Raw genomic sequence first — 26489 nt, forward strand, 5'->3', positions numbered from 1 at the left:
CTGGAACAAGTTGATAAATATGTTTATCTTGGCAGTCTTATATCTAGTAACCTCAACAATATGGAAACAGTAAAACACAGGCTAAACCTAGGTTGGACCAACATGAATAAATTGAATAAAATATGGAAGAATAAAAAAATCCCAACGAGTCTAAAATTAAAATTATATAAAACAGTTATTATCCCAACGGCTACTTATGCTTCAGAAGCCTGGAGATTAACTCAACAAGCAATCAAAAACTTCAAGCATTTGAAATGAAATGCCTCAGAAAAATAACACCCACTGGATGCAACACAAGACTAATGATCAAGTCAGGACAGATTTAGACTTCCCAGATAATATAATAGACACAATCATTAAGCATCAACTGAGATGGTTTGGTCATATTCAGAGAATGGCCCCTCATAGATGCCCATATTTAGCTCTGAATGGATATATCGGAAGAAAAAGACCTAGAGGCAGACCAAGAAGTACTTGGATAAAGTTGCTGAAAGAACATTCACATATACCCAGCTGTAGAGTCATGATTGAGATGGCTAAAGATCGCGATAAGTGGAGAACCTTTCTTCTTAGTGGACTCAACCCATTACCAATCGGATGAGATGAGATGAGAATGTATAGTTTTAATTTAGAAGGCCTTGAATCCAAATAGTTTCATAGTTATTAATTTAGTTTTATTTACAATGTATATAGTTTTTCTAGTTTCATTAAATATACATATTTTTTATTTGGTTTTTGAGCGAATCGTTTCTTGGATTTTAAAAATAATAGAGTTAAAAGTCATTGCACTAATCAGATTGAACTATTGGTGTTTTAACACAGCATAAAAAGTTAAAAACAATCTCTTTAAACAGGTAAACAAATTGGCACAGTCTCTAGTAGAGAGATGTAACAGAAGTGGTGCAGCTGACTTGATTTAATAACATTAGTGCTGCTATGATAAGTACATTAACATGTAGAGATAAGGAGATGGTTGTGCCACTTTATAAAGCACTGGTCTGGTCAAATTTGGTCAGCTGGTTTTCATTGTAATGTGCAAACACTGAAGAGGGTCCAGAGATGAGTGACTAAGACAACATCAGGACTCTGAAATGTTGGCTATTGAGAGAGAGAGAGAAGTTGAAGGAATGTGGATTTCAGAGATTGGTGGATAGGAGGAAAATATGTGATATGATCGAGATGTTTAAGTTAGTGTGGGAATTTTATTGGATTAATTGAGAGAAGATTATAAATTATAAAAATAGGAGAAGATGAGAGGAGAAGAACTAGAGGCCATCCTGAAAATTACATAAGAATGTATCGTGAAGAGGAGATGTGAGGAGTTGATTGTTTCCATGGAGAATTGTGGGTGAATGGAACAGAATATATTGTTAATGCAGGGAGTGTTAAGGGTTTTAAAGATTCAGTATGACGAATATGTTGTCAGTTGAATGAATCTCCCACAGTAAATCTGTTAACTCCATTAAGGATGTGATGATAATAAAAAAACAGGTATATGATGACAGGAAAGAGACCCAGAGGAAGACCAAGATTTATGTGGATCGATTCAGTGAGAAGTGCCTTAGAAAAATGCAGTGTTAGATACGACAGTCTTGGAATGCTGACAAGTAATTGGTTAATTCAGAAGAAATTTGTTGATAGTAGATTAATAATAATGTAAACTTAAGCACGTGGTGCTGTCATTGTAGCCTGAACACTCCTTGAGCTCTCATATCGGGAATTGATTATGATAATCGTGTTTTGTAATGCACAGTTATGGGGGGGATAAATAGTTATTAAAATGTTTGAGCTTTCATTACTCACCTATGCAGCAATTTTCTTAACTCTTTTATGGAGTATAGAATTGTGTAATTTCTGTTTGTATGATTAACAGTTCGTAGGTTTTTTTTTTTTCCCACCATTAAAGACTTGGGTTTTGCATTTATGTCAGATATCAACATTGCAGTTAATTTGAAGATGATTCAATATATATGAATGAAAATAAATGAAAAATGAAATGAGGAATATGAGGAGTTATACTAGATGTTTAGGGGGGAAACAAATGAAAGCATTCAAAAGAATAGAGTTAAAGAAAAAAGAGTAAGAGAGGTGACGAGTGATGCAAGAATAGCAATGTTTGGAGATTCCATTATTAGAGGAGTGGCTAATGAGAGAGTCCATATGGTCTATTATCCAGGAAGGAGAATAAGCAACACAATTCATGCTTTGGACACGAGGAAACAAACAAGAGAATTAATGGTGGTTGTTGTTGTGGGGACGAATTATTTAATTGGACATATGGAGAATGTAAGGGCAACTGTCGGGAGGCTGTTGAGGAGAATGAAAGATAACAGTATAGTGAGAAAGGTTATCAATGTATTGCCAAGGTATGACAATGATGAGTTGAGACAGAGAGCCAGAATCATGAATGGTATCTAGTGGATCTATGCGAGGAGAAGGGAGGTCAGTTTTTGGATGCATGGCATGTATTTGAGGGAAGACTAGAATTATACAGAAGTGACAGATTTCATTTAATGGTATTGAAGTGAGTGAACTGGAGAAACTTCGTTAGATGGAAGTGCAGTGTGTGTGTGTGCGTGATCCAAGCAAGAAGTCAGAAGTAAGAGGCGAAGTGAAAGATCAGAAGAGTGGAACAGAAGAGACCGAGGTGCTTAGCAATAGTAATATAGTAGTGTGAGAGATAAAGAGAGGATGAGAATGCAAGAGGAACTGGGAAACAGTGAGAGCCTGGGTGGATAGGGAGACAGGGCATAGGGAAAGTGGATGTTGGAAACAGTAACCAATGTGTGTGTGGGATGATCAGCATAGAAATGGAATAGATTAGGGATGTGAGTAGGGTTGTTGAGACTGAGCAGACATGTGGTAAGTGGTGATAAATGTAATTGGACAAGGGCAGGTGTGAGGAAATCGCAACCAACAAGTGGCTTAAGTAGAACTGGTTATAGACCTAAAAGTGAACTCCTGTGTGCCAGCAGTATCAGAAATAAAGGAGATGAAATGGCTTCACTTATTGAGTTTATTTGTCCCAAAATTGATGGAATAAGTGAAAATGGTTGAATGAAGATGATATCTTAATGAGAATCGAAATGGAAGGGTAGAGTGTTTTTTGTGAGGATAGAAAGGACAAGGGAGAGAGATAATTATGTCCACATAGGATACACATGAAAGCAAGAAATAGTAATAATGGTTATTAGGCAGTGTGGTGTGAGGTGGATGTTGGCAGGAAGAGATATTTAGTTGGATGTTGCTATAGGCCAGGAAATGTGGAGGGTGATCATGAAAAAAAAGTGTAAACAATTTGGGTTAGTAAACAAAGAAATTTTGACTATTATGGGCAATTTTAATTATGGTAGTATAGACTGGAATGAAAAAATAGCGTTTGGGAATAAGGAAAATGAATTTCTTGAGTTCTCGAAAGATAACTATTTCAGGCAGCATGTAAAGGAAGGCATGCAAGAATCGAGAGTTTTGGATCTGATCATTTTATCATAGGATTGTGAATGGAGTTTCATTCTTTCCTCCAGTTGGTGAGAGTTATCATGTGGCTAGCCCAGGTGATCACAAGGCTTGTTATTATGACAAGCTTAGGAAACAGCTTGAAGCTATAGCATGGAATAAGGAGTTCATCGGCAAGGAATTAAAATGCTGCTTGGGAGCTGACAAAGAAATACATAACAGCATCAATTTGTAAATGTATTCCAATGCTCAAAAGCTGAATAAGGTAGGTGTAAAATGGATGAATGAGGGACCTAAGCATGAAATCTGGAAGAAGGTACTTTGGAGCCAGTACAAGATGAATAATGGTAATAATCACTTACATGAGGAGTATAAAGAACAAGCCAGGAGTATAATAAATTTAGTTTAATCCTTTATCCAAGTGTAAGCAAAAATGTTTGCACCTGAAAATATCTTCAGGACTGAGGTAAGGTAGTGCAACACCAGACAACTCTGAGCAAAGGTGGACCAAGCTCTCATCACTCCTTGTCTCAGTATCTTCCATAATGCAAAGCACATCTCCTTGCAGACATGTATACTGCTATGCATTAAGGGAAAGGCCACTACCCAGACTGGTTTCAACCTTTATTGAGGTCTCGTCAGTGGGAGGCAGACCCAAACGCGGAGATACTAAGGCAGAAGCAAGGAGAGGTCATATTTACCTATAGGAATTGCCAACTGGTGTACTTTGCATTATGGGAGATGCTGAGACAAGGAGTGATGAGAGCTTGGTTCACCTTTGCTCGGAGTTGCTTGGTGTTGCACTACCTTACCTCAGTCCTGAAGATATTTTCAGGCACAAACTTTGTTTGCTTACACTTGGATAAAGGATTAAACTAAATTTATTATAGTCTAACCAAGTGCAAAAGAAACTTCCAACATCTTTCTCTAAATCCAGATTAATTCAATAATAAGGTGGTACACTTGTTGGCAACTCCTATAGGTAAATATGACCTCTCCTATTGCTTCTGCTTAGTATTGCCACGTTTGGATTTGCCTCACGCTGACGAGACCTCAATAAAGGTTGAAACCAGTCTGGGTAGTGGCCCTTCCCTTAATGCATAGCAGTATACATGTCTGCAAGGAGACGTGCTTTGCATTATGGGAGATACTGAGACAAGGAGTAATGAGAGGTTGGTCCACCTTTGCTCATAGTTGCCTGGTGTTGCACTACCTTACCTCAGTCCTGAAGATATTTTCAGGCGCAAACTTTGTTTGCTTACACTTGGATAAAGAATTAAACCAAATTTATTATAGTCTAACCAAGTGCAAAATAAACTTCCAACTTCCAACAAGCCAGGAGAGTGACTCAGTAAGGACAACAAAAGTGCAGTATAAGCAGAAATTGGCAAATCTGGAGTAGAAAAATCCTAGAGTTTTTTTAGATATGTGGCAAGTCGAAGAAAGATTGATTATGGTAAGATTATGGTGATGTTAATGAATGAAAATGGTAGAATGGTAATTGCTGTAGAATACATTGTTGAAGTATTCAGTGATTAATTTGTAAGGGTATTTCATCCTTGTAAGGGTGAAATCATGAAGAACTTAAGTGTAGAGGACATAAGAGAGGATGGCTTAATTGTGAGTGAGTAGAAGGTATATATATGAAGAAATAAATAAACTTGATGTTAATAAGATGATAGAAGTTGATGTATCTTAAGGGAATGTTCCAGGAATTGGCAGTAGTATTGGCATGCCTGTTTAATAAGAGTCTTACAACAGCACAGGTCCCAAGAGAGTGGAAAGAAGACACAATTGTTTCACTGCATAAAGGTGGTGATAAGGCTGTAGCTACAAATGAGAGGCTAATCTGGAGTTGTGTTGAAGGTACGAGAGAGAGAGAGAGAGAGAGAGAGGCAATAACTAGGACACAGGAATGGACTGATAACAGCAGTATTCTCTGTGGTTGTCAGCATGGATTTGTTAAAGAGAGATCATGTTTTACTAATTTACTTATGTACTGTAATAAGGTAACAAATGTCTTGGACAAGGGAGATCATGTACAATGGTATACTTAGAATTTTCAAAAGCTTTTGATATACTGCCACATGGCAAGTGGTTAAATAAATTAAAATTGATTGGATTTGGATAATAAACTTCTGAGTTGGATCTGTGACTAGCTGTAAGATAGGTATCAGAAAGAGGAAAGTCACTAGGGATGTGCCTCAGGGGTTTGTATTGTGGCCATTGTTGTTCAATTTGTATATTAATGATATTGGGATGGTTTTAATTAGTGATACGCAACTGTGTGTAGATGATACAAAATTAGGGAAAGCAATGCAGAGTCAAGCAGATACTATGGCCATACAGAAGAACTTGAATAGATTACACGAATGGACAGGTAAGTGGAAGTGTTAGTGGAAAGTCTTAGGTTTTGAAATTTGATAAGTAATGATGCAATGCAAAATATACACTTGGTGGAGAAACTTTAAAGGAGGGTAGAGGAGATGAGAGATCTGGGAGTGGTTGTGGAAAAGGACCTGAAATTCAGGGGCCACATTGCACAAGTTGTGAAGACTGCACATCAGATAATGGTAATGATATGGAGGACCCTGACATGCCGAAACAAAGAGGTTATGATGGCATTGTATAAAGCCTTAATCAGGCTATATATGGATTATTGTGCACAGATTTGGTTGTTGGGTTTCATGGCGATGCAGATATGTTAGAAAGCGTCTAGAGAAGATTCGCAAAGGTGGTCTTTGGAGTGTTGAGTATGAGGACATATTGAGAGAAAAGATTGAGATAGATAAATTTTGAAGTGATGTGAAAGGAGGAGGAAGGGGTGGGGGGATATGATGGAAACATATAAGTTTGTCAGGAATTATCAGGTTGACATGGAAGAGTTTTTCATAGAATGGGGGAGGGTGTAGACCCCTCGAAACTGTATGCTGAGGATGTGAGCAAATGAATGAGAAGGTTCTTTGCATGGAGAGTGGCTGGTGACTGGAATGCATTGCCAGACTGTGTTGTGGATGTAGACATGGCATCTGTTTAGGGCACAGTTGGAGGAGCTTTGTGTGTGATAGCATGTACCTCCCACAATGAGTCTCTGACTCCATGGAATTTATTATTATTATCATCAGATGTTAATAATAATAATAATAATAGAATCATAACATCTTATTTAATTTTTCTTTTTAGATGACACTTTTAAAAATGTTTATTTTCAGATTATTTCTGATGAAATAGAAATATGATTTAAAAGATGGGATGCTTGCAATAATTAAATGACTGGCAATTTTTTCCCCCTTTTTTACTAAAGTTATCTTACATTTTCAGAGATTTTCTTTCTCATTATCTAAAATTTTTTATCACTTCAGAATCCCAGAAAAAACTAAACAACACGCACGCGCGCGCGCGCACACACACACACACACACACACACACCACACACACACACACACACACACACACACACACACACACACACACACTGTTTACCATAATGCTCAAGAACTAACCATGTCAGAAAAACATAGTTATTTAAAATGTTATTCAAATCCTGTCTCATAAATAGCTTTATCATCTTATGAGAATACTAACAACTTGGAAAACAGTTCTTATTTGCTCTATTTTGGAAGAGAAAAAAAAAAGAAACTTGGATGATTGTTATTGTATTAAATGCTACTAAAGTAATTCACATAGTATTATTTAATAATATTACACTAGTTTCAATAAATTAAGGTAATAAAGAAAAAAATCAATAACTTCAGGAGAAAATTAAAAAAAAAAAAAAAAGAAACATAAAGACCAGTAGATTATGTAAAAAGTGATGCTGCTGGTATCATATAACCAGCAGCATGCTGTCAGCATTATATGCAAATGAGCCACGGCACAAAAGAAGGCATTTTAGAGTGAGAAATAAGACATTTTGTGATAACAAAATTCTTGGATGTGTCTGCAGGACATTGTATAACCAATGAATTCTGGTGGCAAGCCAATGTAAGACTAGAATCCAGCCAAAGCCTGACGGAGGTAGGCAGATGGTTGCATGCGAGTCATTTCATGATTACGAGACTGTGGAATCATTTCCAACAGTCACAAACAGCATCCCAGCGATACAATGAAGGAAGGCCATGAGCTGCAGTCACAATGGGGGACCAATATCTCTGATTATCTGGTCACCAAAACAGGATTGTGTTGGATCCTACGTTCTACTCCGATGCATATTCCAGCTGTTGACTGACTTCACATTTGAACACAGAGAAAATTTATTTTTAACTGTGCCACTCTATGTTCTAATTTGCATAAGCAACGTTGTGAAATCAACCATCAGCTGGCACAATATTGTTATTAACTTAATTCAGGCTGAAATTCTCCTTACAATATATATAGGGTTCCTGCTAAGATTTGAACTACTTTAATGAGCGGTGCAATGAAAGAAATCAGGCAAACACAAGATTCAACTCAAAAAAAATTATTTAATGCTTTAACACATAAATTTACATTAAAAACAAGAATTTCTAATAGGGATAATACAATTTAAGAATGGATTAGTAATTTACTCAGCTGAGTATATCATTTACGATTGGAATTTATACACATAAATTCTACTCTTCTTATTATCTAAGATTCCAAATACAATTTCACTCTAAACAAAGCTATCATTCAGTGTACTTCAAATATTGATTCAGTTTAACTATTCAGAACAATCACAAAGCACAAGTCATCAGACATTCATTCAGCAACCTTTAAGTTTATCAATCTAACCTCAATAGTTCTCTGAACTATTTGTCTCAAATTTACATTGCGTTCTCTCGTAACAGGCTTCTTTATATCACACATTCAATCTTGAACTATTAATCCAGAGATACTTCATATATTACGTTTATGAGGAAATGTTTCACTGTATCATACATGCAATCTTTAACCATTAATTTCAGCAATATGAACTATATCATGTTCTCCAGAAACAAGCTTTGCTACTTCACACGAGGCATAGAAAACATATCCTTACTGATATAGACAGCATAGCTTCCTCATTATGGAGAATCCTATAAACTCTCCTTGGTTCTTGAATACTTTCACTTTGAGAACACACAAATATTATAGAATCCTGGGTTTCAGTAACTGATTAGTTAACTCGGGAGAAATTATCTTCTTGCTAGTAATTGTCTAACTTTCAATATTTCTTACTCATTCTTATTATTCTTTCGTCCAACACTATCCTTCTGCGAGGCGATATGAATTTATAAAAGAATAAGAGCTCGAAGAAAGATAAGTCAAAATACAGAGCAGTTCCCAGTCCTTCCTACTCCATTCAGCATAAGGTTATTTCTCCCCCTTTTTATTGTGTTCTTCTTTTCATGTACTACTCATGACATCCTACTCTCCCTTCTCGCCAAAATCTGGTTCTCACTGGTTTTGTTGATACCGAACTGGCTTCTTGCATGCTGTACAGTGACTCACGATAAGGCACACGTTGGCTAAAAAGAACATAATTTCTCATAACAACCAATCAAGTCTTATTTTGAAGAATTACTTGGATACATTACATTTTACTAATAACATAAAAAGATTACATATTTCACAGTTTTTATCTCTGCTTTAATAATATTAATTTCATAATAATAAGTGATATTTAATACATAGTTTCTACAACTGTATTTCATATCGAAATAATAAATGAACAAATAAATATTAATAAATATAACTTGAAAGAAATCATATGAATAGCATACTATTAATAAGAGATTATTAGTCTGATGAACAAATTTGCCTTAGGCTGATTATTTTGGACTCTGAATGAAGTATTAATAATTTCCAATTCTCCTCATTCAGAATCCAACAATTGCTACCCTGAATTAGCTATGATTTGATGTTGCTTCAGCCGCAGAAACGTTAGTATCTGCTTCCATTGTGCATAGAAGGCTTCACAAAGATCGTCCCTGCTAGGTAACCAGTAGTTTGTGTGCTTTTATCCTCACATCATAGGAGAGAACATTGAAATGGACCATGTTCCACATCAACTATATCCAAGACCAATGCAGGTTGGTATTGTTTACAGATGACTCTCAGTTTACTCTACAAAACAATACTAGATATGTTCTGATCTGGAGAGAACCAGGGACATGTCATCCCTCTCATATCTGTTAAAGAGACATTATCGTGGAGGTAGCATGATGGTTTGAGGAGGCATCTTGTTGGGGTCGACACACACTGACCTGTATATGCTTCCTAGCAGAACCACGAATGCTGCAGCTTATGCTCATCCATAAGCAGATGCAATAAGGGAAGCATTTATCCTACAGGATGATAATGCCTGTCCTCATCATTTGAAGCTTGTAGACCAATATCTTCAAGAAGAGATTATCATACGTATGGACTGGCCTGCTAGGTTTCCTTACCTAAATCCTATTGATCAGGTCTGAGGTAGATATTGATACTTGCAACTTCCCTCCTGAAAACCTTGAAGACTTTGGAGAGCTTTACAGGAGTAATGCTTGTTATTACAAACTGAGCTCCTAGATACCATTATAATCATATCATTGTGAGTGCTATATTGCTGTGAAGGATGATCACATTCCTTATTGAGGCACTTTGACAGTCTCATATTTTGACCTTCATTGTCTTCATACACCCATTTGTTACAGAATTAAAGTATTCACTTATAATTTTTGGGTGTTTCTTTCACATCTCATATCATACTACTTTTCATCAAATTATATAAAAATCATCATACAAGTTTGGAGTTATTGTGATTTTTCTCTTTCCTTAATTTATGGAAACCAGTGTACTTATTCTAGCATCGTTATTATTTTTAATTGTTTCATCAAATTTGGTTGTAATATTATAATCGAAATTATTCATTACCAGTTTTTTTTTTTTTTTTGATATTTTTTAATTAAAAATTTTCTGATACTTTGATTTTTATTAAACAAGGTGGACCAAACCTGGTTTGGAATTCGTTTTGACTGCATTAGATCCTCCATATCTTCAATCCTTGTCAAATGTAGAATTTCAGGTAATTAACTTTTATCTTTTTGTTTTTTAAAGCAATGTTGGAGAAAATGCCAGCTAGACCACTAGGTATCATATGACCTTCATCGTCCAGTGAAATACCACAACCCAGCTTATTGGAGGTCTGAAGTGGCATATTCCATGTTTGGTCTCCAGAACAAGGATTCCAGTTTGTTCAGGCCACCCATTCCATACATACTTAGAGACCAATAATCCCCTCTATTTTGAGAGTACATCAGTTAAAACAGTGGCTGCAGGCTGGCCACCAATTAGTGCACATCCCAAGCTTGTCAGTGATGAATCAAGAGACTTCCCAATCAACTAATGCATAATCCCATTGCCACATACTTTGCCAGGTCATACCTGGAGAGGAAGTGTGAGTAGTGGTATGCAGGAGGCACTGTAAAGGCCACATTATGGCAAGGAGACTGGTAATTCTCTCTATGGATCTCATGTCCAAGAGTCTGTCTCCTTTCAATGCACATACCTGCTCTATCCTTCTATCTAATCATGAGCAAACTAATGATGAACCTTACAAATAATGACAGTGATAGCCATCCAAATAGTGAGGTTATCTTCCTTGGCGACCTCAGCATCCATAATTCCAGCTGGCTTCCCTTTCCAAAACCACAACCAAGCTGAATGAGCTGCAAAAACCTTTGCCATAAGCAATAACTCAAATTGTTCATCTACCTATACAAATTTCTGATAAGTCTCTTCACTCACCCAATACTCTTGATCTCTTTTTAACTAGTTCTTCCTCTCCAAATACACTGTAAAGGTTATCTCCCCCTCTCTCTCTCCACTTTCACAGAACCCCCCCCCTTCCTCAAGCCACTCCCAAACTTGCATCATCTGCCACTTCAAAGGTGCCAGATGGGATTATATCTAGAACTTCTACTCCTCCTTTCTGTGGTTTCACTATTGTTTCAGCTTAATTGATTCTAACTCCTGTTCCAAACAAGTCACAAAAATTATTCTTACTGACACGAAGGGCTTCATACTCCATTTTATCTATAATCTGCTTCTGCTTTCCAAATTCTGGTTTAACAGAAAATGTATCAGAACAGTCAAAGAAAGAACAAAAAAATTAGATTTACTGCTGGTGGCTTGCATTAAGAATTCCAGCTTTGTATTTTGCCTATATCAAAGTATGCAACAAATGCAAAAAAAAAAAAAAGTCATCAGCAGATCTACCACCGATTTTATAAATGGCAACAATAGAAAACTCGCTTCCAGTCCAAATGGAAGCAGTGTCTTCTGATTCCTTGCTAAGGCTATTGGGAGCAACTTCTGTTCACCTGCACATCATGTCTCTCTTTCTCTCATTCTGATGGCAGCCCTGTTACTTCACCCAATGATAAAGCTGACCTCCTAGCATTGCTCATTTCTTGAAACTCCTGCATTGATGACCAAGGGAAATTACCTCCTGTCATACCTGAATCAGAGCACTGTATACCTCCTATAATGTTTTGGCAAAAAGACATCAGAAAATTACTAAATAACTTGGAAAGTAAAAAGTCTCCAAAAATAAAAAGGGGGTAGCAATGGTAATCTACCATCAAACTATCAACCAATTGTCATCGCCTCTCTCTTCTCTTCAAAATAATTGAGAAAGTCATCAATAGTCAACAACTCTACTACTCTCAGAAGCCCAACAATTAATCAGTGACCACCTGTACAGATTCCACCATTCAATAACCACAGCTGACTTTGTAGCTTACATCACCCACCACTGGTTTGGAGGGTGAAATAAAAAGGTTTGGAGAAACTTGTGCTGTCGCTTTTATCATTTCCAGAGCTTTTAATCTTATCTGGTGTTGAGACCTGCTAAACAAACTGCCATCGATTGGTCTACCTGCCAGCCTCTGTAATTGGATTGCCAGCTTCCTCTGTGGTCATTGACTGTATGCTACGATTGATGGCTCCCTTTCTTTGAGCTTCACCACTAATGCAGGAGAACCTCAGGGTTCTGTCTTATCATCTACTCTCTCTCTCTCATTTACATAAATGACTTACTCTCAGTCACCACTAATCCTATCCACAGTTTTGCAGACAATAGTCCTCTCCGTTCATCCTACTCATTTGACAAAGCATGCAATGTGTGGATATTCCAAGCATCAAGATAATCTACAACTAAATTCTTTAAACATTGATCTATGGGCTATCCTTCCATGGCACAATAATCTTGCCTCTTCTCTTGCAAAAGAAATCTGCCCAGAGTAGAGCAGTAGAGCATTGTGGTTCATAGATGATCTCTCTCTCTCTCTCTCTCTCTCTCTCTCTCTCTCTCTCTCTCTCTCTCAGAGAATCACTTCATTCTTTATATCACAAATGCAATGTTTTTGCTCTGTGTCTGTTCTGTAGGTATTCCAATAATCATTGTTTCATCGAATGGGCCATTTTCTGTTGCAACTGATAATACAAGAGTAGAAGCTGCCTAGCAACTGCGAACATTCCAAATCTGCTTTTCTTTTTCCTCTTTTATTTATTCTACTTCTGTCCTCTGAAACAGCATACTGCAATTTCCAAACTACAACCTGCAACACTTAAAAAAAAATGTAAATAGTCTCTTCTGAGTCCTTGTCTACATTCCAGACATGATACTGATGTGCTTATGGGTCTTTAGACCTTGTGTGTATGGGATCAGTATATTTAAAGAAACAGATAGATAGATTTACTTTGATTTTGAATAAATTATAAATATGAAACAAAGTTGTCTCGATTTGAAAGAAGTAAAAAGATGTGTTTGTGTTTCATAACTAGCAATACTGCATAATTGATATTATATGTAGTTATAGTTTTAATCGAGCGTACAGTGCAATGTTTTATTGAGTTAGTGTGTGTCATACAGAAAGCTAGTCAATTACTAGCGAAACCGGTAGGCAATATTGTACGAACATATTGCCTACCGGAACATATTACGAATTAAATATCTATGGTCAGGTTATCAATAAGTCTTATATTTTTTTGTGTGTGTCAGTTGAACCAAATTGTTGTTTCATTTTAATGCAGCTATCAGTACCAAATCATATCAGGACAGTGACAACCAAGATGTCATTGTTTTCTGGGAATTTAATATAAATAATTCAGTATTTTCTTCTATTAAACTCCCTGCATTTAATATAGAAGGCTAATAGAAGTTTAATTGTAATAATTACCTGAATTTAATATTATCTTTTGAATTTATTTATTGGAGGTGAGTGGATTTGGAGTGGAAAGCAATAATGTGGAGCTTGTAGAAAGTGTTACAAAATTGATTGTCAGAAGTGTGAATTATGTCAAAAGTAAGATAATGGTGTGGGAATGTTTGGGAGAAAAAAAGGTACAGAAGTGTGAGTGTCTTGCATAGAGAGGAATGTGAGAATGAATAAAAGCGAGTGAAATACATGTGTTGGAGACATAAGTTAGAAGAAAGGAGTGGAAGATGAAGAGAATGATTAGGTATACTATATTTTTTTAATACCAGCTTCACACATGCAAGAGAAAACTAAACATGATTTTTTTTTTGCTCATATGTCATGAGGTTCTTTCAGGTTGAAAACAGGAAAAACTGATAACAACATTTAAATTCTGAATACAGGGACTTGTTCTTGTGGAATATGAGAGGCCAAAAGGTGAGCGGATTGGAGGTGAAGGAGGTGAGTTTGGTACTGGAATAAGCAAAAAATGATGAGTGAGTGAGAAAGATGTACAAGGTATTATAGGAGCAAATTGAGAATTTAGAAGAACCATTATGTTCAAGTTTTAGATGTATGGATTGAATTTGGTAGATGAAGGGAATATTATTATGTGACACCTCCAAGGAGTCCAAAGACTCATCAAGGGAGGGCACCTACTTCTACAACTCTCTGTCTCCACCACTTAATCCATTAACCCTACTGAACTGCCACTACCATTACCACCATCACACAATTCTGTAAATTGTGTGTGTTCTCAAGGCCTATTTGTCTGTATGCAGGATGAAAAATTCAAGTTTACAGGAGAAAAAACCCTGCTACCTCCATATGAGATTGGCTAACTCACCTTCAACTGAAAAAGCCCATATAAAGATTTTTCTCATCATGATGAAATCAAACTCAGGCCTTTTCCAATCAAAGGGCACAATTAACCATCGTTTTCCAATTGCGCTACAGAGGCGCTTTATGGAGGCAATATATGATTTATCAATCTCACTTGAATGGATTTAGTTAGATTTCAATAAAGAACTTTTTTTTTTTTTTTGCTCTGAAGACTCCTATAGATGGGGAATGTGTTGATAGTTTATGTATGTATATATATATATATATAGAGAGAGAGAGAGAGGGAGAGAGATGCCATCTCACGTAGAGACTGTTGAACAATATAAAGAGCTTTAATCTCCACTAGTTTTGTGTGGGTAAAAGTTTGCAACAAGCAGACTAACATGATAAATTTAGTTTAATCCTTTATCCCAGTGAGAGCAAACAAAGTTTGTGCCTGAAAATATCTTCAGGACTGAATATAGTGTTGTACTATCTTACCTGGGTAAGTAGTACAACACCAGGCAACTCGTAGCAAAGGTGGAACAAACTACCAACACTCCTATCCCAGTATCTCCCATAATGCAAAACACATCTCCTTGTGGATATGTATACTGTTATGCATTAAGGGATTGGCCGCTACCCAGACTAGTTTCGACCTTTATTGAGGTCTCTTCAGTGGGAGCCAGGCCCAGAGTTGGAGATACCAGGCAGAAGCAGTATCAAGGTCATCTTTACCTATAGGAGTTGCCAAAAGGTTTGCCACCTTTTTTTATTAAATTACTTTGGATTTAGAGAAAGATGTTGAAAGTTTATTTTTCACTAGGTTAGACTATGATAAATTTAGTTTAATCCTTTATCCCAGTGAGAGCAAACAAAGTTTGCACCTGAAAATATCTTCAGGACTGGATATAGTGTTGTACTATCTTACCTGGGTAAGTAGTACAACATCAGGCAACTCGTAGCAAAGGTGGAGCAAGATACCAACACTCCTATCCCAGTATCTCCCAGTGGCCAATCCCTTAATGCATAACAGTATACATATCCAGAAGGAGATGTGTTTTGCATTATGGGAGATACTGGGATAGGAGTGTTGGTATCTTGCTCCACCTTTGCTACGAGTCGCCTAGTGTTGTACTACTTACCCAAGTAAGATAGTACAACACTATATTCAGTCCTGAAGATATTTTCAGGTGCAAACTTTGTTTGCTCTCACTGGGATAAAGGATTAAACTAAATTTATCATAGTCTAACCTAATGAAAAATAAACTTTCAACAAGCAGACTAACAGTATCAGTAATACAGAATATTTATAATAGACTAACAGTGTTACATATCATATACAATGTTATATAAAATGTCTGAAGCATTCGACGAAAGCCAACCAAACTGTTTTTTTTTTTTAATTTTTTTTTTTTACAGTTTTTATATGTTTGGTGAGAATTTTATTTAATGAGATAATTTTTTTTTTATATGATAAGATAACCTAATAGTATATATGTGATTTGTCATTTAGTAATACAGTTATATGCTTAGTATTATCAGAACTGCCATATGATTAAGCATAGTGATATAAAATAATTTAATTGTAGTTATAAGTTAGAAAACTTGATTATTATATATTATAATTCTTAGGGAATAACACAATAATGTTGTATGCATATTATAAATTAATTTATGTTGTTACTGTGGTGTTTCTATGTGACTCATAGTGTACAATCATTGTAGTAATGCAGCCATTTTGTGACTCATTTTGCTTTGAATCTCAGTAATGGATATGCACATTAGTGGGTTTTTTTTTTTAGAACAGCTATTGATTGGTAACAGAAATGCTAGAAAGTAAAGAATAGGCAAGCAAGGAAGTAGAGCCGAAGAAGTTTAATAAAGTACCGAGTTAAGTTCTCAAATCTCAGAAAAGATTTTATATACAGTATAATATATCAAGCCTTTGTATGTGAAAATATTTTATGCTCAATTAAAGACAAGTGATATATATTCCAAGGAGCAATTTGGAAACTGCGGTGAAAGTTTCAGTATTGGATATGCATTTGGAACTGCTGAATTAATATATTCCTATTGTTTGTGAAATTTTTCTTCATGCCTACGTCAGAAAATTGAAAGATAGATGCATTAAAAGAAATGTCTATATGACCAAGTGAGACTACAGAAGAACAGTTAACTGAATGCTCTGTGGGAAGTTTTCAGTGTTGAGACCACATTGTAATATAAATAAGGAGTTTATTAAAAATAAGCAATTAAAACCTGACAAGTTTTGTGCATCTTAAGACTTACATCATCATCATCAGGGGTAGTAGCACATAAAAGTTTTATACAACAATGCCTATTAACGATTAATTAAGCAGTTCCTAAAACACATTAGATGTTTTTGATAACTTCACAACTGCTAAATATAATTGATAAACCAGAATGCAAATGATAAATTCGTTACTTTACGCATGTTGGAACAGTTGTTGCTATTATGGGGGGGCGCTAGTGGGCCAAGTACTGCGGACGTGTTTTGAAGAGCTCCTGATTCAGATAAGTTTTTACTAGGAATAATTAAGTATATATGCGTAATTGTTTGAGTAAGAGTGGCTGTAAACGTTGTACGCTACCGGTATTATTAGTGTGGGTTTTTTTCCTTGTCTAAACTAAATTACGAAATCGTTATTATTAGACCTAGTAACCGGCAGAGAGAAAAAAAAAAAAAAAAAAAAATGGCGGTGGCATTGTCATTCCATGATTTGAATGTAGATTTCAGTCGTTTCGTTAAGTGTGAGGTCTGTTATATGTATTCCTTCGATTACATAAATGATTTGTGGATGTTTAGTGCGGATGGAAGAAGGGTGTGTGCGAAGTGTGACCTGAACGAAGAACTAATGAATGCGAATATGAAATTGATGACAGAAAGTGCTAGTACTGATTGTGTCGCGATTGCACGTTTGAAAGAAATGGATGGTGAGCAAGAGAAGCGAAAAAATGTTAAAAAATCAGGAAAAAAGAAAAAGAGCGATTTGACAACCGTAACGGATGTTAAAAGGGACGAAAGTGAGGTGAAAAGAAACGAAATTGAGAGAACGAATGAAAGTAGAACTTGCGTAATGCAGAAATCGCAAGTAAAAAAAATCGAAAGAATAAATGATGGCGAAAGTTCGACGCATGTTGGACCGAAAGTACTGAAACAAAGAAAGATGAATGACAGTAAAAGTGAGAAGAATGATAGCGAAAGTTGGACGCATGTTAGTCCGAAAGTACGGAAACAAAGAAAGATAAATGAGAGTGAAAGTGAGAAGAATGATAGTGAAAGTTGGACGTATGTTGGACCGAAAGTACGGAAACAAAGAAGGATGAATGAGAGGGAATGTGAGAAGAGGGGGTCGAGAGTTAGAAAGTTAGAAAGATTTAATGATAGAGAGAATGTGTCGCGAGGTTCGGAAAGTGAATTAGATTGGATGAGGCAAGAAATGAAATGGATGCGGAATGAAATTAAGAGAATTCAGGTCAAAACTATTAAAATAAATCATGATGGCATGAAAGAGTTAACGAAAGATGAGCGAGTGGCGTTGTATGGCGACTCCATTATTAAAGGTGTGCTAGAGGATAAAATGCACAAGGTATGTTTTCCAGGCGGTAAAATAAGTAGAGTGATTGAGGCATTGGATATGAGGCGGGAGCGAGCAAAAGAGTTAATCGTATTAATTGGTACAAATGATTTGAGAGAGAACAAAGAGCATGTCAAAATGAATGTCAAGAGACTGCTTGGAAAGATAAAAGAGAATAGTGTGACAGGAAGAGTGGTCAGTGTGTTGCCTAGATGATTGTGGTGAAATGAGGCGGAGAGCAAGGATTATGAATGGTATTCTGGCTGAAATGTGTGAGGAGATGGGTGTACAGTTTGTTAATGTGTGGAATGAGTTTGAGGGACGAAGTGAGCTGTATGGGAGCGATGGACTGCATTTGAGTGGTTATGGTGTGAGTCGCTTGGAGAGACTGCTGCTGGAAGGTAGAGAAGTGAATAGAGAAAATGAATCAGATCGAGAGGGGAGTGATGTGGAAGAGCAGGAGAGTAAGACAGGAGAGATTGAAGAAGTGGAAATGAATGGAGAGGTGAGTGGTATGAGTATAGAAAATGAGAGAATGGGTGTGCAAGAGGAGCAGGGAAACGGGGAGGCCCAGGGTGGACAGGGATACACAGCGTGAGAAAGGTGGATGCTCCAAGAGGAGGTGAGAGCATGTGTAGGCAGGAAAGTAAAGGGATGACCAGGGATCAAGAGGAAACAGATGTTGTTGCAAAGGGTTCTAAAATGAAGAAGCAGAAAGAGAAATGGCCCCAGTCCAGCATGGAGAGAGCACATCGAGTGAATGGTATCAGTGGAACTAGCTGTAGATCCAGAAATGAGTTGTTGTGTTTGTATACCAATGCTAGAAGCATAAGAAACAAGGCGGATGAAATAGTTGCACTAATTGTGTCTGTGTACCCAGAGATTGTTGGAATAAGTGAGACATGGTTAGATGAGGACGACATCCTGACAGGAATAGAGATGGAAAGGTATGATGTGTTTCGTGAGGATAGAAGGGATAAAAAGGGAGGGGGAGTGCTATTGATGATAGAGAAAGAGTTATGTCCATACAAGGTAGAGATGCAAGAGGGAAATAGGGCCAGTGGTTTTGAGGCAGTATGGTGTGAGATAGAGGTGAATAGAATCAAATACTTGGTGGGATGTTGTTATATACCTGGTAATGTGGATGGTGGTGATAGTGAAATGTATAGTCAAATAAGCCAAGCAAATAAGAAAAGGGTGATCATTATCGGTGATTTTAATTATGGCAATATAGACTGGATTGAAGAGATAGCGACTGGAAGTAAAGAAAATGAGTTTCTTGAGTTTTTGAGGGATAACTACCTCAGACAGTATGTAACAGAGGGCACACGAGGATTAAGGGTCTTGGATTTGGTCATCTCATTGGAGGATGTAATTATAAATGAGGTGTCAAATCATCCACCAATTGGTGAAAGTGACCATGAGGTGATTACCTGGGTGGTTGCCAGCAGTGCAAGGACCCCTGTGAAAAAAGGGTATATGTGGAACTACAAGGGGGGTGATTATGAAGAGCTCAGGAGACAGCTTGCAAATGTAGCATGGAATGAGGAGTTAGCTGGAAAAGAGATCAATGCAGCTTGGGGGATTTTCAAAAACTATTTAGTAGATGCAATGTCTAAATGTATACCACGGGTGAGAAGGTTAAATAAGGTAGGTGTGAGATGGATGAATAAAGAGATTAAGCATGCAATACAGAAAAAAAAAGGCATTGTGGAGACAGCATAAGAGAAGTGGAAGTAACCAATTTCATGAGGTCTACAAAGACCAGGCAAGGAGGGTGACTTGGTTGGTGAGAGTAGCTAAAGAGAGGTATGAACAGCAGTTAGCTAATGAAGCCAAAAAGAATCCTAGGGAGTTCTTTCGATATGTAGCCAGCAAAAGAAAGAATGATTATGGATGACATTGATTGGAGGAAATGGTATAAAGACAGCTGTTGCAGAATGTGTTGTGGAGATACTTAATGAGCAATTCATAAAGATCTTTCAATCTTGTGAATGTGACTTCATGGAGAGATTAAGAGCAGTTGATGATGGGGAGGAGAGACTGACTGTAAGTGAGCAAGAGGTGTTTGGGGAGTTGAGTAAACTAGATGTAAATAAGGCTGTGGGACTTGATAATATATCACCACGTATTCTGAAGGAGTGTGCCAGAGAGTTGACACCTGCCTTGACATATTTTTTTAATACGAGTCTTGCACTTGGTCAAGTTCCTAAAGAGTGGAAGGAGGGCAAGATTGTGCCACTTCATAAAGGAGGTGATCGAACTCAAGCATCAAACTATAGGCCTATCTGTGTGTCAGGTGTTGTGGTTAAGTTGTTGGAGAAGCTTGTGAGAACTAGGATCCAGAGTTGGGTTGACAACAATGGTATAATCTTTGATGGACAGCATGGATTTGCTAAAGGGAGGTCATGTTTTAGTAATCTACTTACTTATTACAATAAAGTGACTGCTTCCTTGGACAGAGGAGAAGGATACACAGTAATATACTTGGATTTCGTAAAGGCTTTTGATAGAGTACCTCATGATAAGTTGACAGTCAAACTAGAGCAGATGGGGTTGGATATTAGATTAGTGCATTGGATTGGAGACTGGCTATCTGATAGGTATCAACAAGTTGTGTATGGGGGTGCAATATCCAGGAAAAAGAAAGTCACTAGTGGAGTGCCTCAGGGGTCTGTTTTAGGGCCATTACTATTTACTATTACTATTTGTGCCGCTTCATAAGGGAATTGATAGAACTCAAGTATCAAATTATAGGCCTATCTGTATGTCAGATATTGTGGTTAAGGTGTTGGAGAAGCTGGTGAGTACTGGGATCCAGAATTGGGTTGACAACAATGGTATAATCTTTGATGGACAGCATGAATTTATTATATAATAAGACCTGTGGAGTATTCATAACTATAAATTCACACATATACCACAGTAATTAAATTTTAATAATATGTATATATTTCGTCTTAAGTATCTTAAGACATCATCAGTACAGTTATTACAAACAATACTAGAAATTACATTCAAAAGAACAGGTGGTATGCTTGCTTAGCATGAATTTACTAAAAGCAGGTCATGTTTTAGTAATCTACTTACTTATTCCAATAAGGTGACAGCTTCATTTGACAGAGGAGAGGGATACACAGTAGTATACTTAGATTTCAAAAAGGCTTTTGATAAATTACTGCATGATAAGTTGATAGTCAAAGTAGAGCAAATGGGAGTTGGATATTAGATTAGTGCATTGGATTGGAGACTGGCTATCTGATAGGTATCAACAAGTTGTGTATGGGGGTGCAATATCCAGGAAAAAGAAAGTCACTAGTGGAGTGCCTCAGGGGTCTGTTTTAGGCCCATTACTATTTAACTTATATATTAATGATATTGGTGAAGATTTGGATGGAGATATTCAGTTGTTTGCAGATGATGCAAAGTTGGACGAACCATAAAGAGTAGTGAAGATGTTGTGGCCTTGCAAGAAGACTTGAATAAATTGAGTGATTGGGCAAGCAAATGGGGGTGTGAGTTCAATGTTGCAAAATGTAAAGTTTTAAAATTTGGAAAACAAAGATGGGATGCAGAATTTATGCTTGGTGAGAATATATTGTTGGAAGTAGAGGAAATAAGAGATCTGGGGGTGATAGTGGATAAGGATCTAAAATTTAGGGGACACATCGCCAAAATTGTGAAGACAACACAAAGACTTCTGGGAATGATGCGGAGGACACTGACATGTAGAAGTAGGGAGATACTTGTTCCAATGTATAAGGCTTTGATTAGGCCACACTTGGACTATTGTGCCCAGATTTGGTCACCGGGTTTTCAGAAGGATGAAGAGATGTTGGAAAGGGTCCAAAGGCGACTGACTAAGGTAGTTTCTGACCTCTGGAATGTTGAGTATGAGGAAAGATTGAAAAGATGTAATTTGCAGAGTCTCATGGAGAGAAGGAAGAGGGGAGATATGATAGAGACCTACAAGTTGGTAAGGGGTTGTTATAGGATCAATGGTGGAGAAGTTCTACAGAGAATAGTGGGAGATCAGGGGAGAACCAGAGGTCATCCCTGGAAATTGTATAAGGAGGGTGTGAGTAAGGGAGTGAGAGGCAGGTTTTTTTCGTGCAGAGTTGTGAGTGATTGGAATGCCTTGCCTGAGAGCGTGGTGTCTGCAAGTAGTTTGAATGTGTTTAAGACACGGTATGATGAGATGTGTGTGTAAGATAAAAGGACCTCCTAGATGAGTCTTTGACTCCATGAGGTCTTGTTTAATAATAATAATAATAATTATGTTCTCTGGTATCACACGTGCTATATCCTAGGTCTGTGGCAGTTAAATTTTTGATGACAGCAGACCATATTTGATGTAAAATTAAACCTTGATTTTTATTGCATTGTGTAGAGATCCTAAGCATTTGTGAACTTCTTTAAATTTTCTTGCGAAACAGTTATTATCAATATATGACTTTTTTGTTTGTTGCCAGAGTACTTGATCGCCAGTAGTGGTTGTGTGGAATGCCAGCCCTGATTTATTCTCTCTTCTTTTTTCGACAGACATGCAGATCTCTCTTCACCTCCCTGTCTGACCTACATAGCAAATGAACCCACATGAGCAATGAATCTCATAGATTCCTGGTTTTTTCATGGGAGTGATATGGAGGTTTTGGTCGTTGTAGGAATCTTGATATTTTTTGTAAAGGTAAAAAAGCCACTTTTATGTTGTACTCACAGAGCAACACAGCCACTTTGTCTGTGACATTCTTGATGTAAGGTAGCGTGATTACATTCTTGAAATCTTGTTTGAGTAAGGGAGTTGCAGGAGATGTATTAAGAAGTTTTCTGATTGTCTTGGGTTCATAACCATTAAGTGCAAGATTCTGTTTCAGGTGGTGCAGTTCATTCATTTTAATTGACGTGCTTGATATATTGTATGCCATGTCTCGTTGAAGTTTTAATTATGCTTATCTTTTGTAATGGATGGTGTTGTGAAGTGGCATTTAAAAATCTTCCCATTGTGGTAGGTTTTTTGTATACAGAGAAGGATAACCTTTTTTCCTCAAGGAAAGGTAATTTTTTGTGCTGTTCTATTTCAAGAGCGAATTTTATATTGGGATGCAAGTTGTTCAGATAATCTTTGAAAGCAATCAGCTCATCCACCATTCCCAACCATATGACGAAAATATCTTTGATGTAACATTACCAAACACATTAAGTACATTTGATTTCTTCTGATTGCTTTTTAATGCATTGATTTCAAAATTTTCCATAGACAGGTTGGCTAAGGCTGGAGAAAGGGGGAAACCCATGGCAAATCCTTCTTTTTGTTCCCAATATTTGTCTAGAAATATGAAAAAAGTGTTTTCCATGCAATGTTTGAATAGTCCTACACTGTCCAGTGGGAAAAAGATTTACAAGATCCACTGTGTCATTTCTGGGTACATCAGTGAAGAGACTGACTGCATCGAAACTTGCTGCTAAGATGTCTGAAGGTTCTATATTTATATCTTTTACCTTTACAATGAAATGTAAATTATTTTTTACAAATGATTCTGTTTTTCTTATGTGTGGTGATATCAGGTTTGACAGATATTTTGCTAAGTTTGAGGTTGGAGAATCTCTCCTATCTACAATTAGTTGCAACGGAATATCCTTTTTGTGTATTTTTGGTACACCCTAAATTCTTGGGACCAATGGATGTTTTGATGATAAAGACTTTTTTTTAATTCTTGAGGCCAGTTAGGTAACTTTTTGATCAAGTCATTGGTTTTATTATGTGTTTTATTATTTTATGCTTTATTATGTATTTATATATTATGAAATATTTGTAAAACACAGAATTCAGTACTGAGTGGATAGGAATAGGATAATTTAAAAGAGGCAACATGGGTTTTAAGGATAGGTCTTGCCTTAGTAAACTGCTTATTTTTTATAAAAAATTGATAATGGAGTTGGATAAAGGAAGTGGCTACTCAATGATAGGGCTGGGATTTGCAAAGGCATTTGACAGAATTCCACTTAGAACTCTGTTGCATAAATTGGAGAAAATGAAGATGGATGTGAATGTGCTGATTGTAATTTGAGGATGGCTGCTGGGCAGATATCAAAGAGTAGTTTATGGATGAGCTGAGTCCACGAGAATGCAGGTGACTAGTGGTGTATCATAGGACTCAGTACTTGTCCTCTGTTGTTTAGGTTGTATATCAGTGATATAAGAAATGATTTGATGGATAATATTCAGTTGTTTGTTAATAATGCAAAACTGGAAACAGTAATAGTAAATAAAGGAAATATAGAGATCTGCAGAATGACTTAAATAGTCTATAAATATAGGCTGCCAGTTTATAATGGCCAAGTGTAAGGTGATGCACTTTGGGAAGAAGATATCACAAGCTCTGTACTATATTGTACAGAGCTGAACTGCAGCAAACTGATGAGGTCAGGGGCTTGGGTGTGATTGTGGATGTGGTTGTTGAAGTTTTGAGAGCATATTGCAAAGGTAGCCAAAATAGCATGAGATTGTGTTGTTGTTGAAGAACACACTAACTAGCAGGGACAGGAAGGTTATTGTTTCCCTTTATAAGGCTTTAATAACACCACATCTGGACTACTGCATACAGATCTGGTAACCTGGATTCCATGGGGGATGAAGAAGAGATGGTGGTGGGAAGTGACAAAGATTCTGAGAGATCTATGGAGGTCCAGTGTTTTCTAAGATCCTTGTGCATTTCTAAGAATACAGCACAATCCAAAATCAAGTGTACTGTATATTTTACAATGCTGGAGCAATTTGATTAGAAGTTAACTGCCCTTATAGGCAAGTAATCCACCTGTGACGATACTTCACCTACAAACTTTTCTAACCTTTAAAGATACCTGTGGCATGACTATAAACAACAAATTACACGATAACCACGGTAATTAACTTTAACGAAATGAAAGTACAGATATTTCATACTGAATATCAACGCCTTTTCAAAGACAGTTGCAAAGCCCTTTTGCATCAACCAAATCTAAATTGGATGATTGTCTCTCTCTTTCTCTCGCTCCCAAAAGTTTGGGAGATTCTTATTTTATATAACCATTGAAAATAGTTTTTAATAATATTATTTATTAATATTAATTCCAGAATGTGACAAAAGTTTTTGATTGGTAAACCACCAACTGCTGTATGTACCTTGTATGACATACAAAAATGTTTTGGGAAAATTTGGAGAAAAGATCAAAGCTAATAATAATGGCAAATACTTGCTGGATTTCTGCTCAGGACATGGACTGGTTATTACTAACACCATGTTCCAACATAAAAATGTGCACAAATTCACATGGAGAGAAGAGGTAAGGAATAAGAAAAGTCTCATTGACTATGTTATTGTTGATAGTGATGTTTTCTCCCTGGTGCAGGACACCAGAGTGTACAGAGGATTTGAAATGGGAAGTGATCACTATTTAGTCTTGAGCAGGATAAACTTGTATTTCATATTGAAAAGAATGACATGTAAGAAAGTTTTAAAGCGAATAAAAGTTGAGCAGCTCTCAGGTGTGAACTGTAGACTAAACTACACAAGATTATTGAAGGAAAAATGAAAGAGTTTGAGAACAGGAACCCAACCTTGGAGATTCAGTGGCAAGCCTTGAAGAAAACCCTGATTGATTCAGCTAGAGAGGCATGTGATGAAGTTGTATGCAAGGATAGAAAAATTAGAACTCCATGGTTGACACAGGAAGTTAAAGAGGCAGTGAAGGAAAAGAAGAAAGCATATCAAAAGTTCCTGTCAAATAAGTCAGCTTGTGCTCTTAGAGAATATAGAGACAAATGCAAGAATGCTAAACACTGTGTAAAACTAGCTAAACAAAAGTCATGGGACGACTTTGGCAAGAATATAGAAAATAAATATCAAGAAGGTGGCAAAATATTCTGGAGGTTGTTGAAGAAGCTTAGGAATGGAGGAAAGAGTGCTGTAAAAGGAATTAGAGATGATAAAGGTGACATGAAAACGGGAGAAAAAGATATTCTTGAAGTATGGAGTAATTACTTCAAAAAATTGCTAAATGAAATGAGCAATGATAGCACAGTGGTAAAAAACACTCAACAGGCATACAGTCAGGAATATATATCCATACTTGAAGTAGAAAAAGCCATCAAAGGCTTGAAATGTGGAAAGGCAGCAGGAGTAGATGATATTCGACCAGAAATACCTGGATAGAAGGACGAATTCCTGACGATTGGAGTAGAGCTCTCATAGTACCCATATATAAAAAGGGAAATAAAACTGAATGTGACAATTACAAAGGCATATCCCTACTGAATGTTCCTGGTAAGGTATACGCAAGTATACTTGAGAAACAGTTGAGAATAATTGTGGAAGAAAAGCTTGGTGAAGAACAAGCTGGATTTAGGTCAAATAGAGGCTGTCAGGATCAGATCTTCACTTTACGACAA

At 36.8% G+C, this 26489-nt stretch overlaps 1 protein-coding gene across 1 annotated transcript in view; it reads left to right on the forward strand.

Moving 5' to 3' along the window:
- The window catches only part of LOC150096139 (mitogen-activated protein kinase kinase kinase 4-like), a 734047-nt gene that overhangs the window by 383273 nt on the left and 324285 nt on the right, over positions 1-26489 (forward strand). The window contains exon 16 of the mRNA XM_090409620.1: positions 10381-10462. Coding sequence (XP_090265746.1) covers positions 10381-10462 — 82 coding nt within the window. The remainder of the gene's footprint in view (positions 1-10380; positions 10463-26489) is intronic.

Source organism: Typopeltis vanoorti, chromosome 19, assembly GCF_054136105.1.
Source record: "Typopeltis vanoorti isolate ZY-2024b chromosome 19, IOZ_Tvanoo_1.0, whole genome shotgun sequence".
Taxonomy (NCBI): Eukaryota; Metazoa; Arthropoda; class Arachnida; order Uropygi; family Thelyphonidae; genus Typopeltis; species Typopeltis vanoorti.